This window comes from Pollicipes pollicipes, unplaced genomic scaffold (genome assembly GCF_011947565.3).
Source record: "Pollicipes pollicipes isolate AB1234 unplaced genomic scaffold, Ppol_2.1 Scaffold_6052;HRSCAF=7182_pilon_pilon_pilon, whole genome shotgun sequence".
Classification (NCBI taxonomy): domain Eukaryota; kingdom Metazoa; phylum Arthropoda; class Thecostraca; order Pollicipedomorpha; family Pollicipedidae; genus Pollicipes; species Pollicipes pollicipes.
In genome coordinates, this window is record NW_023596805.1 from 9,711,898 (window position 1) to 9,728,640 (window position 16,743).

General features: G+C 51.4%; 1 protein-coding gene across 1 annotated transcript in view; it reads right to left on the reverse strand.

Moving 5' to 3' along the window:
- LOC119104768 (uncharacterized) overlaps positions 1-16,743 on the reverse strand; it is a 179,734-nt gene that overhangs the window by 70,989 nt on the left and 92,002 nt on the right. The window contains 1 exon segment of the mRNA XM_037228487.1: positions 6,634-6,768. Within this exon segment, the coding sequence (XP_037084382.1) occupies positions 6,634-6,768 (135 nt within the window).

The window sequence follows — 16,743 nt, forward strand, 5'->3', positions numbered from 1 at the left end:
CAGAGCGCGGTCAGGCCTACCCCGGCGTACACACACTGGGGTTCGAGTGTGTCGGGTTTGAATATGTCGCTCTAGTGTGTGGGTTCGAGTGTGTCGGGTTCGAGTATGTCGCTCTAGTGTGTGGGGTTCGGGTGTGTCGGGTTCGAGTATGTCACTCTAGTGTGTGGGACTCGAGTGTGTCGCTCTATTGTGTCAGGTTCGAGTGTGTCGCTTTAGTGTGTGGGATTCGAGTGTGTCGCTCTAGTGTGTCGGGTTCGAGTATGTCGCTCTAGTGTGTGGGACTCGAGTGTGTCGCTCTAGTGTGTCGGGTTCGAGTATGTCGCTCTAGTGTGTGGGACTCGAGTGTGTCGCTCTAGTGTGTCGGGTTCGAGTATGTCGCTCTAGTGTGTGGGGTTCGAGTGTGTCGGGTTCGAATATGTCGCTCTAGTGTGTGGGACTCGAGTGTGTCGCTCTAGTGTGTGGGGTTCGAGTGTGTCGGGTTCGAGTATGTCGCTCTAGTGTGTGGGGTTTCGAGTGTGTCGTTCTAGTGCGTCGGGTTCGAGTATGTCGCTCTAGTGTGTGGGGTACGAGTGTGTCGGGTTCGAGTATGTCGCTCTAGTGTGTGGGGATTCGAGTGTGTCGCTCTAGTGTGTGGGGTTCGAGTGTGTCGGGTTCGAGCATGTCACTCTAGTGTGTGGGGTTCGAGTGTGTCGGGTTTGAGTATGTCGCTCGAATGTATAGGGTTCGAGTGTGTCGCTTTAGTACGTTGGATTCGAATGTGTCGCTATAGCGTGTGGAGTTTGCGTGTGCCGCTCTAGTGTGGCGGGTTCGAGTGCGTCGCTCTAGTGTGTGAGGTTCGAGTGTGTCGGGTTCAAGTATGTCGCTGTAGTGTGTCGGGTTCGGATGTGTCGCTACAGCGTGTGGAGTTTGCGTGTGCCGCTCTAGTGTGGCGGGTTCGAGTGCGTCGCTCTAGTGTGTGAGGTTCGAGTGCGTCAGGTATGTCGCCGGCGACGCCCGAATCCAGCACGTCCAGCGGCGGGACAGCGACGCAGGGTCGCATCAGTGGAGCCGCCACGGCTCAACCGACGCCGTCGATGCAGCTTGGTGCTACGTGAACAGGTTGACCTGCTGATCCCCATGGAGGTCACATTCCCATGGTCCTCATGGAGGTTCCCATGGAGGTCCGCGTCTTATGGTGTGAGACTTCACGTCTTCGACGCTGTCGACGGCCGCGCATGAGACCTTTACCCGGACTAGCATATTATCAGTTCTCGTTTTATGGACCATGCGTAAATCAGCCACTACGCTTGGCCTCAGGCTGATGCGTGTGTTGAGCACTCGCTGTTCTGCGGATTTCAGGGATCTGTTGGCGGAATTCAGGCAGATGCCTTGGTTTCCTGTGCTCTTTTGGCTATGCCCAAATCTGTCTTACCAAACTGACAGCTGATTGCGTGGTTTTCTTACAATATGCGCACCGTTTGACACAGCCTCTTATGATTTTTACGTCTCAGATTCATTGCATTGAATCTGGATCCAACATCATCGCAGCTCTAAGTGAAGGCATTCTCTGGCCTGCTCAGTATCCGCTTTTATGCGCTCTTTTTGACTTGTGAGCGCGTGGAGCACCGGTTGGCTACGTCTTTGTTCGATGGTGCAGATCTTCAGAATTTTACAGGCTCTCTCGAAATGTCTCACTGAGTTCAGCGTCAAGCATTTTGATTCTTTTACGAGAGTATTGAACTTACCCCCCTCGAACCGGATCACTTCCGATATTTCCGATTCGCCAATTTTCTGCACAGCTTCCAGAGGCCATAGTTGAGCACACAGGCACGAATTCTTCGGAACTCTTTTCCTCTCACGTACTCGGGATTTTTATCTCTTCGCTGATCCTTCTTTTCCAGAGCTTTTCCAGAGCTTTGGGAAGGACGCCTTCGCTGCTGTTGCCCAGATGGCGTCGGACGGGAGTCCCCGGTGACCCCAGCACCACCCAAAGCTGAGTTCGAAATAGATTCAGTCGCACCGGACGCCGCCCCCAGACATCACGCCTGAGAAGCAAGGCTATTATTGAACGCTTCGTTGTGGGAGCCGGTGTCCCAACACGGGACTGCCCACAGGTCCGTCTGGCGGTGTCGCCTGTTTCCACAGCGCTGTGCCACCGCCTGCTGGTCAGGTCATCCGCCGGTCACGTGACGTACGCAGCACAGCGGCGTCCAGGCACATCTGATACCATCCCACGGATGGAAACAGACTTAGCCTGTCTAAAATGCCTACCACTAAAACGGTTCCACACATGTAATGTGAAAGCACAATACGTTCATGCGATGACATAGGCGACATAACGTGCTGTTTTGGTCGTTTCAATGCGAGGGGCTGGGATGTGCAAAATGAAGTGCGTTCGAGTGGTTATTATACGCACGACGTGAGCCCACGTAGTTTGGATTTCCGCTGAATAGCACCGGTCCGCAAACACACTGCGGAAAGTCAGGGTCATGCTGCAAATTTTTATGAAGAGAACATGTGAAATTGAAACTTCTCATCCAACGTAATCATGACTGATCACGATCATGACAAGGCAGAGAACGAACCTCACTTTCACTACCCGAAAACATGACGATATGTTTCGATTTTGACCACAAACCAATGACCGAATTCAACTACGTCTAGTCTCACGGACCCAAATATGTACCCCGCTCAGATTTTTTTTTCCGGGAGCCAGTTCCTCATTGGTGGTTCCGGAACACGAAACACCTAAACCAGTCCGGAGCAAGACTGAGGGAAGCAGCAGAAACCAGGATCCAGTCTCATGTTAAGCCGACAGATCTAGCAAGAACCAGGATCCAGCCTCATATTAAGCCGACTTGCAAGAACCAGGATCCAGCCTCGTATTAAGCCGACAGATCTTGCAAGAACCGGGATCAAGTCTCATATTCAGCGAAACATTGAGGACCAGGGTCCATGGTTTTGTTTTGTCGAAGGAACCGGTAGGAACAAAGAACCAAATCTAGGAACTATGCTCATTTCTACATCAACCACTCAAAAGATAAAGTCCAGGATCATAAGATAACAAGGATCCCGAAATAACTTTCCATACTGCATTCTGGCCTTGTACACCACTTATTCCGCGCTCGGGTGTGATCAATTTCCCCACACACCCCCCCGTGAGGGTTTTTTCAGGATGACTTCCGAACAGCGCGATGTGGCCACGCCAAACTTTGCATAGCTAAAGGCAACTGGATAGCAGAACTTTTGGTGTGAACAAAATATATGTTCCTTATAAGATCGCTGACCTATGGCGAGCCAAAGTTAGATCGTGGCTGCCAGCAAATGACATTTATAGGGAATCGTTCATCTAATGTGACAACGGAGTGTTAGACAAAGCCATACATCCATGAGATAGTTTCATTGGAAGTCCCTCAACTGAATGTAATAATTACAACAAATCCATTGCGGTAGGGTCAGGTATGAAGGTCAGATCGAAATAAAAACTCATCTGCCTTTTTACACAAGAGCCTCCTTTGTAAGGTAGCTTCTGGTAATCATTTCAAATGCATTGCTAATATGAACCGCAGCAGACACATTACATGGACTTTTTAAAGGTCAGATTTGGTCGCTGACCTAAAGACCCAGGTCAGCATTTTGTGTTTAGGAACATAGCACCTAGCATAATCCGTGACGCTTATTTAATGGCAAAGAAGCAACAATATCGTATTATTCGTCACTTTGACCTTTCGAAGGTCAGCAAAGGTCACTGGGCTTTAATCAACACCTTTAACCTGTTGCTCAAAGCAGATATCTACGTTCACGGCAGTTGCGTGGGACGTCTGCCGGCACTTTGGACACCAAACTGCGGTTTGATCTTATTTGACTTACTTAACCCCGATGCCATAGTCCAGGAACATGCAAATTCGGCATGAGCAATTTCACATACGGGCCAACCCACCCTGTCGATATGGTGTCTCCAGCTATCTTAGCTTCTGAGATCTTGGGGGGGGGGGGGGGTGGGAGTCAAATTGATCCCTCACTCGAGCGAAGGTTATTCAACCGGCTACCCGGGCACGTGTTAATAACCTGATTTGATATGATCTGCCGTGGATGTTAACTCCTTACACCCCACCGCGCACGAATCATTCTGGAACCTCATATCCGGCAAGTTGTGACTCTGACGATCCGCAATCAAGTGCGGGTTTTCCCGACTGGGAAACGCGCTCACTTATTCCACCACTTGGTCAGGGTTTCGGAAGTTATTGGCAGATTCCATTACCTTTTTGAGCGTACCGGATTCGCAGTATATACCGTCACCAGTAGTGGGGTGGCTCGTTTCGGACGCGTCAAGAGCAGCCCACCGTTCCGGAAACGTTCGGGGAAGGGAAGGTGGGGGGAGCGAGCGGCGCCGGTGACGCCGGCGGCGCTGGAATAATCAGCAGGACCGGCCGGACTCCGCGGCCCGTCCAGGACTGGGTGCGGCTGGGTGTGTGTGACGGTCAGCAGCAGGACCGGCCGGACTCCGCGGCCCGTTCAGGACTGGGTGCGGCTGGGTGTGTGTGACGGTCAGCAGCAGGACCGGCCGGGACTCCGCGGCCCGTTCAGGACTGGGTGCGGCTGGGTGTGTGTGACGGTCAGCAGCAGGACCGGCCGGGACTCCGCGGCCCGTCCAGGACTGGGTGCGGCTGGGTGTGTGTGACGGTCAGCAGCAGGACCGGCCGGGACTCCGCGGCCCGTTCAGGACTGGGTGCGGCTGGGTGTGTGTGACGGTCAGCAGCAGGACCGGCCGGGACTCCGCGGCCCGTTCAGGGCTGGGTGCGGCTGGGTGTGTGTGACGGTCAGCAGCAGGACTGGCCGGGACTCCGCGGCCCGTTCAGGACTGGGTGCGGCTGGATGTGTGTGACGGCCGGCAGCAGGACCGTTCAGGACTGTGTCGCGGCTGACGTGCGGAGGCGCTGGCGAGGCCGCGGCACTCTCGCTCGCTGCTGCCGCTGGCCAGGTCGCCGGCCGCGGCCCGCCCGGCTCACGACGCGCCGTATCTGACGCCGGTCGCGCCGCGGCTCCCGTGTGATCCCTGGACATCGTCGCGAGCTTCCGTGTGATCCCTCGACATCGTCGCGAGCTTCCGTGTGATCCATCGACATCGTCGCGAGCTTCCGTGTGATCCCTCGACATCGTCGCGAACTGAGCTTGCGGCGCGGCCGCCGACGCCTTTGCATACGGCGTAAATTCACGGCAAGAGGTGACGGCCTTTATCACCTGCCGCCGGCGTCGACGAGCCAAACAAATTTCCCTGGACTGTTTGATGCTCCAAGTATGTGTTGACTCGGCTACCGATGGGCTGTCGGCCGCTTCGTCGGCTGTCGAGATTCAGCGCTTTCCGCACACTACTGCGCGGATCGCTGGGGCTCAGTCTCCTGCGGAACTTGGCCTGGGGGATTCGGACGTTTCATTGTTTTGGGCGCGCCGCTCGTTCAGTTCTGTTGGTAGCTCTTTTTGTCTGGAGTTTGGTCCGAATTTTTTGATTGAAGTCATTTCTGGGATTGGAACACCCCTAAGCGACCATAAACCAAAATATCATCATAATATTTAAATGGCATCTTGCCCACTTACCTTGGATGACGTTTGCAAATGGTGGTTCGCAGTACACCTTGGTTGTGTATCGGTTGTATTTATGTTATCCTTGAATATCTGCGTTTTTGTCCCTTTGTGACACACTGACCTGCCCCGCGTGACCTCGTGCCCTGAGGCGTGACCTGCCCCGCGTGACCTCGTGCCCTGAGGCGTGACTCGCTTCGCCGTCAGTTCTGAGTTGGTGCCGTGCCCTGTCATTGCGCAGGTTAATCAGCGCGTTCCTCAAATTGGCAAATGGCCACAACAAAATGGCCACAAATGGCCACAAATGGCAAATGGCCACAACAAATGGCCACGTGGTCATTTGTTGCTGTTATGCATCATTGAGCACTTGAGTCCATTTGCTAACTATGTGGGTAATAAATGAACCCTAACGTGTCAGAGTACTTTTAACACTTATATGATTCAAATGGAGAACAGCGTGAAAAGGATGAATGCGAATCATACACAGTTATTCCAAAAAATGAGACGGAAAGCACGCCTGTCCCCACGCCGGTGCAAAGGTAAAAGCAAAAGTTCACGACGATGAAATTCAAAAATCCTATAAACAGCTTGGAGCAAGTAAGGTTGTGTTGGTTGTGTTACATGCAAACTGAAAGACAAAACTTGGATGTGAAAGACAGAACCCCGGTTGCGTTAATGCCACGTAAATACAGCATGAAGCTTTAGGTTATTTAGGCTTTAGGTTCAGACACTATGGTGGAGTATCCTCACCTGTGTGACACGGTGATGTAGTATCCCCACCTGTGTGATACGACAGTGGAGTATCCTCACCTGTGTGACACGATGATGGAGTACCCTTACCTGTGTGACACGATGGTGGAGTATCTTTACCTGTGTGACACGATGGTGGAGTGTCCTCACCTGTGTGACACGATGGTGCAGTATCCTTACCTGTGTGACACGATGTACTCTCACCTGTGCGACACGATGGTGGACCATCCTCATCTGTGTGACACGATGGTGTAGTAGACTCAACTGTGCGACACGATGGTGGAGCATCCTCATCTGTGTGAAACGATGGTGTAGTATCCTCACCTGTGCGACACGATGGTGGAGTAGAGCAGACAGGGCGTGGAGAGTCCCGCACTACTTATCCAGATGAGGAGGATGCCCGAGATAGCTTCACACTTGCGTATCCGCCTCCGTAGCGGGTGCACGATCACCAGGTACCTGTCAACAAAACGCCGGTCGGTCGTGATGACGTCACGCAGGGGAGTAAGCCACACTGACGCTACGGACCTGCGGGGGGGGGGAGAGAACAGTACCACTACCACAGTCAGGTTTGCACCACCGCTGTCACTACCACTACCAGACTTCCATCAGCGCACGTTCTGCTAGACCGGTATCTCCATGACACCGGTAAACAGCTTTGACTGTTAAACTCCCAGAACATGCTCAGTGCTAATCACAAGCTGGTATCCATATCGCTTCTTTTTCTTTCCTTTTTCTCCTCTTCTCTCAGAAATACCTGGCAGACAAAAATAAACTGACAACGCATTTGGCCGACCGACATCTGGTGCACACACTCGCCCGTCGCTGCGAGATGCGCACGGCAGATGAGCACGTCAAGCCTCGTTTGACGACGGCAGCTCCCGTAATTGCCGGCGTTCACCGAGCTGTCGTTGGCTGGGCGTCGCTCTGATGAAGCAGGTGAGACGCGTGCGACTGTGCTTTGGCCGCCCTGACATGTGTTTCTTTAAAGAGTGCGGCTTCGACAAGAGCTGCTTTGTCGGGATGGGAGAGGGGAGGGAGCAATGTGGGGAATGTCACCGTGGGGCAGGCGGTGGCCCCCATTAACTTTTTTGGCTACGGTGGGGCTGTCATTTTACTGTTTCATGACGATTTCGCATCGGTAGCGTGGCATAATCTGGGAGGTGTGTAGGTAAACGTGAAGTGATTCAATTTGATGAAACTACACAAGGCCGGTCTACAAGAGGGAAAAATGCGCAAGGATCGTAAATATTTTTTATTTACTTCATGGTTTCCATACCACTCAGATTTTGAGTTGCATGGGAACCTCAGCGAAGTGCGGCGCTTCGTTTTGCAATTGTTTCTGATTTACAGTTATAACTACCAGTCTACCAGTTTGTCTCCTCATGAAGTAGCTTTTGGAGCCTTTTTACCAACCTCGTGTAACTTTTTGAGACTCCATTTGCTTTTCAAGCTCCATTTGCTCTAAAGCTCCATTTGCTTTTTCAGTTGGTGGGATCGGTGTCGAGGAAAACCCTCTCAAAATTAGGAAGGGGCATAACTACCTTAGCCCTCTACGGCTTATGCTGGAGGTCCCACTCACCTAAAGTGTCCCACTCACCTACAGAAACTCCGTTTTCCAATGATGGGTGTGATAAATTGAGGCAATGGAGGGGGAGGATAAATAAAAATTCTTGTAAGCATCTAGCGGCATTGCCAAACTATTTACCACAAATAAATCATTCTTTTTCTTGCGCCCGAGCCCAGCGCCTACTTTTTCAAATGTTATAACTAACGAAGGTTCATGTTTGAGAGGTTCTACAACCTGAGCAGCATTTCTGACTTATCTCCAGAACAGGTTTCCATCGATAGCCATGGGAACCGATAGGGAACAATGCCATGGCGTGCATGCTTCGTTCGGACTATAATGGATGCATCCCATGTAACACGTGGCCATGGAAAACGATAGGGAGCAATGCCATGGTGCGCATGGTTCGTTCGGCCTATAATGGATGCATCCCATGCAGCACGTTAATGAGTCCCAGCCTTAGCCATAACGAAGCGTCAGTTTGAAAAATTTTATCCGCACAAGGACGTTCGGTGTGAACTCCTCAACACGGCGGCGACTGCACCCGAATTTGGCTGGAGAATTTCTCAATGTTTAGCTACAGCCACACTCCGGCCGATCATCGACCACATTAAGCCGTCTCAAACCGGCGTGACAAAGGTGTATGCACAGCAGCCCTCAGGCAACTCGTCAAGCGCATACATCGATTGAAATGTGCTCGTGATTTTGGCAGTCCACCGGTCTTTTTGCATAAGTCATTGGGTGCTATGCATCGCGTCCGCGAGACCGCTGACTCGTCGCACGCCCCAAGGTAGGTTCCGGGCTAATGTGGGCGACCACGCAGGCACTCGGGGAAGACTGATCACGACGAGCAACGTGTAGTGCTGTCCTGTGCAGACTCTGCAGTGTCGAACTCAAGAGACCGAGCCTGTGACTTAATTTAGGGTGACCTCACCTACCCTGGTCTTTATTCTTTCTGCTGAGTGCTGTCAGCACTTGCCAACTGGTTTCTTGACTGCTCCATGCCCCTCTCCTTTGAGCCCCTCTTGACATTTTTCAACTCCTCGATCCCTTGCACCAAACCAAACGCCGTCCTCCACTCTTCGTCTTAACGCTATATGTCTTCTTGACCGTTTTAAGTCTCTCCGATTCGGGCCTCCTCTCGCTTCGTGGCTCGAGCATCCGTGGCAGTCTCTCCCCTCCACGTGCCTCTCCTGGACGCGCTTCCACTCATGAGATTCGCTGCGTGGAGTGTCCGAAGCCTGGCGAACGTTAATCACCGGTAGACATCAGTTGCTCGGGGAGCCGTCGCTTCTCCGCTTCCTCCGTGCCCATTCCAAACACACCCCTGCTCATGAAGTCGGCCAGGCAGGCTAGCCGATGTCTGGCGAACGGAAGACACCATCACCATGCAAAGATGTGCAGTGACCCCGTGCCAGCGTGACCCGTGATCCCGCGCTGCACCGTTCGATTTCACGGGCTGGCAGGTCTGAGCGAATTGACCGGGTCGTTGCGGGGGCGGGACGAAGGCCAACCGAGCAGACCCATCGGCCGCTGCTGTGACGATCAAGGTGGAGCGAGGGCGAGACAGTCACTGTCCGCCTCAGCAAACAGCACCACCGTGGTGCTGCATGCCGCGGCGGACAGTGACTGTCTCGGCAACATGCCGCGGCAGTTAAACACTGTCTGACAACATGCCGCGGCAGTTGACAACGTACGTGTTCCATATATTTTAGCAAGTTAGTTTTCTGCGTCATTTGTAAATGGTATTCTCCCAATGACCTATGAAAAATTTGACATACAAAGCATAAGAAATACGAGATGAAGGGTGACAACCCGGCGACGCTGTAACCCTCGCTGGAACACTGGGACCTCAGAGGCCCCTTTGAAGTTTCCGTGAAGGACTTTCAAACCTGTAAACGCATAACCCGAAAATTTCGGTACCTGAGTTCTTAGGCAGTTTCTGAAAGTCTTACCACCCATACGGGTGGCCGGTGAAATAGGACGTGGCTTGTGGGTCAGTTTGGTCAAATGCTGGTGGTGGTGAGGGTGGGGAAGGGGGTGGAGGGCTGCCAGGTCCCCTGGTCGCGCTGGAGTGAGAAAACGTCGATCCGACGACATTACGTCCGTGCGACCGCATTATTATAATATATTCGTCGGCCACACGGCGTTAAAAGTAGGCCAGGGTCATTGTAAATGCTCGGAACGCATAGCAGACATGATTGCAAGAAATATCCGAAATATCATATCCGAAAGCTGCAGCACTCGGTGACTTCAGCTCCAGGTAGCGGCCATCGCAGGTACGATTTCCTTTACACAGTCCACGCTCTACCAAGAGCCAAAAGGCCCTTGTCGGCAGCAGCCCAAAAACCAGAGTGGATTCTCCGCTGGTCAGTGTGGCGAGGCGGGACAGTGGTACCACTTTTTAGTTTTTGGCTCTCTTGACCTTCGGGTAGCGGGCTGCCAGCGGACCGCAGCCCGCAACAGCTGACGACTGCAGAATCCACAGTGGATTCTACAATCGGTCTGCCAGGTGTAAACAGGTCTTCAGTTCTGTCCGGTGATAATTGAACAATAAGCACTCAGGTGGCTGATTATGACAGAAAGAAGCGCAAGCAGTGCAGCTGCGGACATTCTTTGAGCCTTTCTCATTACTGCACTGCACCGGTGATTTTGCCGACTTAAACGGAGTGTCCAACATTCATATGGGGTTTTGAACTGAAATAGCCAGCTTGAAGACCTTCCGGTGCTGTTCACAACCCTGTTCGTAAGACCTAAACTCCTCTAGTTTCTGAACCACACGCCCGTGAGAGTGGGGAGAATATTGCGAGGAGAGTGCTTCAAAGTCACCTTAGCATTCCTGGTGCCATAATGACGTCATTCAAATTCTGCTATTCCATAAGCCATGTGGTAATCAAGGTCGAGGAAAATGGAACTGTCGTAGCGCCCATATCTGGCGGCGGTGAACATAATTTGCGGATATAACGACCGCCGATGGGCTCTCAGTCAATGTTGTGCAAGGAACAATGACTTAATCCAACCATAACACACTGAGCGGCATATTTACTCGACAGAGCATTGTAATGTCTAGAACAGTCTTTTCCGCTCAAAAGGCATACGAATAGTTTTAAGTGACCTTGTTTCTACATATCTGATGCTTGCTTCAATGTCTTCACATGTGAAACATTCCCTTTCATATCCAGATCAATCCGTTACCCATTTCATGTGGCCATGGTAGCAGTTTAGGCTATGTTAACAATCCAGATGCATGTTTTATTTGAAAACATGTGCAGGGCTTTATGACCGTCTAATTCGCCCAGCTTTCTGCAGTTGCGTTCCTAATTTCAGTGCTATGTGCTATCGCACGATTTTTTAAACAAAACATTCAGTTTCCATTGAATACCATTGAGCTTGGACCATTCGTCGCTGATCATCCGTAGGGCTCAAATTAAATGGCCACGACCCACGTTTTCGGCTCAAGCGACCTGTCGGCTTAAATTGACCTATCGCTACCGGGTCTGGAAGGAACATGATTCCTCGAATAGCTGCTGAATGATTCCCCTCACATGATTACCTTCTGTCATGCCTCTTAACCCTTTCATAGCTACCTAATTCACAGGCGTTAACGAATTGCGTTATATTCGACATACATAGATTACGGTTTGGTTGGTTGTCAAGCGACAAATATACATATTGTTCTTTGCTTCCGCAGAGTTTGGCTTTGTAAACCTCTCACAACTTATTTTCAAAGCCACACGTGACAAAAAGTGCAATGATCCTTCACTGGCTCAGCCCCGTCCAGCTTACACCTGTAGGCACGTGGCCCCAGAGCATACTTAAACAGCTGTGAGAGGTCCACAAAATCCCTGGCATTGGTGACGAGCGCCTATATCTGTAAACCTGGTTACATGCACCACCGGGAAAAGACGAATAAATGAAATTTTAATCATTACACGCTGGTCATTCAGCAGCTGTTGAAAGAAAAATGTTTCTTTACAACCCAACAGAGGAGTGAAAATTGCAGGCGGCCAGGTCGTTATTACGAACTACGTGTCTGGCCGTCATGCAATTGAGTCTTATGAAGGAAGATCAGCGGCGGGGGTGGTTGAAACCTGACTGTACTTCTTAAAACAGGGAGAAGTCAGTCCGGATTGGAACGTCGCTGCCCAGAATCTCAGCTGCTAATAAGTATGAAACGTATTGATGGAGGTATAATACCACCTCATCAAGGCTGGACAAAAGAAACAGGCGATAGATTTAAACAAAACATAACTTATTAAAAGAAACCATTGTTTAAGCTTTAAAAACACATACACAGATATAACTCACGTCCAAGTTTCGACAGGTCTAAATTTACACCAAGCCTCATTTATACTCCTGTGCTTCCCAAAAAAAACACCGTTCGCCAAACCGCGGTGACGTGGCTGATGATGAAACATTTCAAATTCTAAAGCCAGAAGACGAATCTCTCTTGATGGGAGTGGTGTTTGTGAGTTGGGGGTGCGCGTTGGGGGGAGGGACGGGGGACGGAATACATGCGAGGGTCTATGATAAGCACCCGCGCAATGGACATTTTTATCCAGTATCTGACGGGGAGCGCAAGTGAACCGCTTATATGGGCAACCTCAGCGGCCACGAGTGACGAGCGATCTTCCACCTCGACTGGCACGTCTTGCGCAGATCGTCCACGCCGTGCAAGCCGGTTCCCTTCGGCGTTTTCAATATGCCGAACCACATGAGTCGAATCACGTGCATTTATCATATTTCCGTGGAATGACGTGACATTGCCCGTTGCCAATCCCGATGAGGCTGTGTTCGGCGGACGCCAATCCCGGTGAGGCTGTGTTCGTCGGGCGACCCGCTGGCTGGTTCGTGGGCAATATGGGAGGCACGGGAGTCTCTCGAAGCGAGACACGGGCGTCTTTCGAAGCGAGGCACGGGAGTCTCGCCTCTCGCCAGACGACACGTCTGCCACGCCGGCACAGTCGCTCCAGACCGAAAGCGTCTCGCACAATGTTTTTATTCCTTATCAAAGTTGGTCAGAAAAACATTCCTATGATCAAAGCGTGCCCACTGAGTCCTTCTTCAACTGCGGGGAAAGTTTTATAGGAAGCCCGCGTCCACTGTCCACCACCGTCTTGCCCGCAATTCTTCCATAACACATTTAACTAGCTTCCGCCTACTCTGTCTGCCAAAATCTTGGTCCCTTCTCCATTGCTATTCTGTCGCCGTCCAGCGACCTCCGCCACCGATCCACCATCCGCTCTTTCCCGCTCTGTACCACGACAGCGCCTGCAGAAAAGCGGACGACAGGAAACCAATCAGCTGACGGCGGCGCCGAGATAACGAACACTGACGCCTGGACAGCCCTGATGACTGGGAGCCGCCTTCCCGATTAGATGCACGACACGCACGGACATCTGTCAGGATCGCAAGCCAGCGGCATCCACGGAGAACACTGCCGTCACAGCGCAAGGTCTAAAAATTGGCGGCAGCGGAAGCGCGGTGGAATCTTAACTCGAATTCTTAATTCGAATCTTAACTCGCGCTCAGCTAATCCCGGCCAGAAGACCACATCATGGGTGGTCATGCGGTCATCCCGACCAATCATGAGTAAACCTGTCTTCACTAATGAAGTAATCTGTGCCATTAGAAATGCGTCCAAAAACGTCACCGACAGTGTATTTAATTCCGTGTCGCGTGGCCTATGACCTTTGCAGCCTAGGCTAAAGAGTCAGGGGAAGGAGGCCGATGCCGGGTAGCTCCGGTTTATCTCCATCGCTTCCCCAACTTTTCCACTATTTGGAACTAACCTGTTGAAAAAGGCAAACGGTTGGCTGACGGTTGAATACAACCGATTAGGTATGCGTAGCGCGTGGGTATGGACACAGGTCCATGGGTTAGCGGTTGGGCTGGGTAAATGCAACCTTATTCCACCCTGCAGCCTGCAGGCCTCAAACGAGCCCCCGGGTCCTTGCGGTCGATTTTCCCGCCCGAGGCTGCCGCCATGCCGCTGGGGTCGTTAGCCGTGACCTAATTACCGGCTGTCGCGACAGCCTTCTGCTGGCGGCGGTAACCCGGCAACCCTTCCACTGGAGACGGTAACCGGGCAGTCTTCACTGGGGGCGGTGACCTTCCGCTGGGGCAGTGACCGGCAAGCCTTCCACTGGGGGCGGTGACCTTCCTCTGGAGGCGGTGACCGACCAACCTTCCTCTGGAGGCGGTGACCGGCCCACTTTCCTCTGGAGGCGGTGACCGGCCAACCTTCCTCTGGAGGCGGTAACAGGCCAACCTTCCTCTGGAGGCGGTGACCGGCCAACCTTCCACTGGAGGCGGTGACCGGCCAGTCTTCCCCTGGAGGCGGTGACCGGCCAGCCTTCCTCTGGAGGCGGTTACCGGCCAACCTTACGCTGGAAGCGTTGACCGGCCAGTCTTCCTCCGGAGGCGGTGACCGGTCAACCTTCCTCTGGAGGCGATGACCGACCAACCTTCCGCTGGGGGCGGTGACCGGCCCACCTTCCCTGGAGACGGTGACCAGCCAACCTTCCGTTGCAGGCGGTGACCTTCCGCCGCAGGCGATGACCTCCCCCTAGAGGCGGTGGCTTTCCGCTGAAGGCGGTGACCTTGCGCTGGAGGCGGTGACCCTCGGAGGCGGTCCTCCGCTGATTAACAAAAAATGTCAGAGGTGAATGCAAACGCCGCATGATGAGATAGTGGGATATGAAACGCAGCGAATGCCATTGTGAGATAATGAGATAATAATGAATGTGACACCCATCCATATGCCCGAAATGTTAAAAGTCCCTTCGTCAAATGTTGATAAAAAGGACTTACAAGCTCGCCCTTTTCTATTATCATGTTGCAAAAAACCGAACACCGCACGTGATTCGAGTTAATAATTTGGATGAAGAACAGTCAAAAGTGTTGCGACTTTAATATACATGTTTTTTCACCTGAGTGCAATGCTACTTCTAAATGTCCTGAGAGATACGAAAATGAGAATAAAGTTGGTGTGCCGAAATTGTGGCCGATGCTACTTCAGATAAATATATGTATTGCTATTTATCAACAGGTAAGGATTATGTAACCCCTTGTGAACACTATGTCACCGCGCTCCTTATCAACGACCCTGAAACGCAGCCAACACAGGGAGTTTACACTGAAAATGCATTCCGAGGAAGTTCCGCATTGCGGATCTCGGGATTTTGCTGGACTAATTCTCACGGTCCGGTTCCAAACAATTGCCAGCAATACGAACTAAGCTTCCGTTTGGATAGCAAATGCCGAAAAATGCCCGGTCGTATTGCAGCTAGCCACTGGAAATGCCCTGTCTCGAGCCTCCTGGGTTCCCGCACCGTTCTGGTGCCCACAAGGCCCCGGCCGCCCACGGACCGAACACGATCCAGCTGAGATAGCTAGATGTGCTACACCCATGAAGTGTTCGCAACCACGCCCTTATTTACATGCAACTTTTACCTGTAACTTTCGTGGTGACACTGCTCCATTCTAAATGCAAACTTTAGTGGTGGACTGCTCCCATTTCGGAGTTCGTGAATGAATGCTGAAGAGGATAACAATGGCGCGTGATCACCGCATGTCAACGCAGAAGGCCAACCTCCTGGCCGACAATGGCGCGACCTATCGGACGGCCGATTATAGTTAGATATGACATCAATTGAGCAACCCACTGCCACCCGCCACCACCCCCCAACGTGGCTGAATTTATTCTCTCGCAAATTGTGATACTTAGCCCCGCACTTTTTGACGGAATACTAGCTGGTTTGACCCCACCTAGTGTCTTGCTCTTATCAGGTTTAATGCCAGCACTTTAAGGTGGAATTACTCCATGGTCAAGAGGTGGCGTTTTCGGAAATTCTTGTCCACAGTCCAATGCACGCTCAAACGTCCAAAACGTGTCGAAAATACCAGGTTCTCTCAAAGCTTCTTCTAATAACTTCCACCTGCAGCCAATAACCGTAGACAATTCGCGCCTCGCTGGATTCCCTCACCCAAATCACATGAAAATTAAGAAATTGGTCGTGGATAAGCAATGTGTACCACAGGCTTTAGAGAACGACACGACATAATGATATCGGCTGTTCCCCAAAAAATTCAACGTTTTTCCCCGGTTCATCCAGTTTCTAAACTTAATTTAGAAGATTCTGAGCTGCCAAAGATTTAAAATCCGTTGAACACCTCTTTCTCTTGAATGAACCAAGCCAACCAGAGCAACTTTTAGAGGCTTTTTTAAAAATTATTCCAACGACGGGTTAACGAGAGCAAAAAATTCCATGTATTTAAGATACTGTCTCTTCTGCGTCTTTCCTTCGGCTGTAAAGCAATGGACTAACAGTTCACCAATGGTGTACCAAGGAGATAGGGAAGTTTACCAATGAGCAAACTTCCTCATTGCTGAAAGAGGTGTAAATGGTATTTAATCGCTGAACTGTAAAGACGACGAGTGTATGTTGTTGCTCGCATACCCCTTGCAGGTTACCTAGTGCTCCCTACCTGATTGATTATTCATATCATTATCGGCCGCCTCTTGAAAAAGAAGTAAAGAAGTACGATTCCATCAGTCACGAGACCGCTTCTTTATTATAACCATCGATATTAAGCTGTAGAACCGAATTTACTAGGTACCGTTGGATCGCTGAATATATCAACCTGTTTGATGAACAAAGTTCGTGATCAACTTTTTTGATTATTCCTTTTTCCAATGGTTTGCATGGGCGACGTTGAGCTCAGACTAGCTGCTAAACATAGTTCATCACGTGTACTCTGAACCCACCACCCAAGTCGTGCTGTCCAGTTTAACGAATAATTTTGCCTTCGCCCTTCCGCCATACATGAATGCGGAGGGCTTTACGCGCCGCACAATGCTGCAG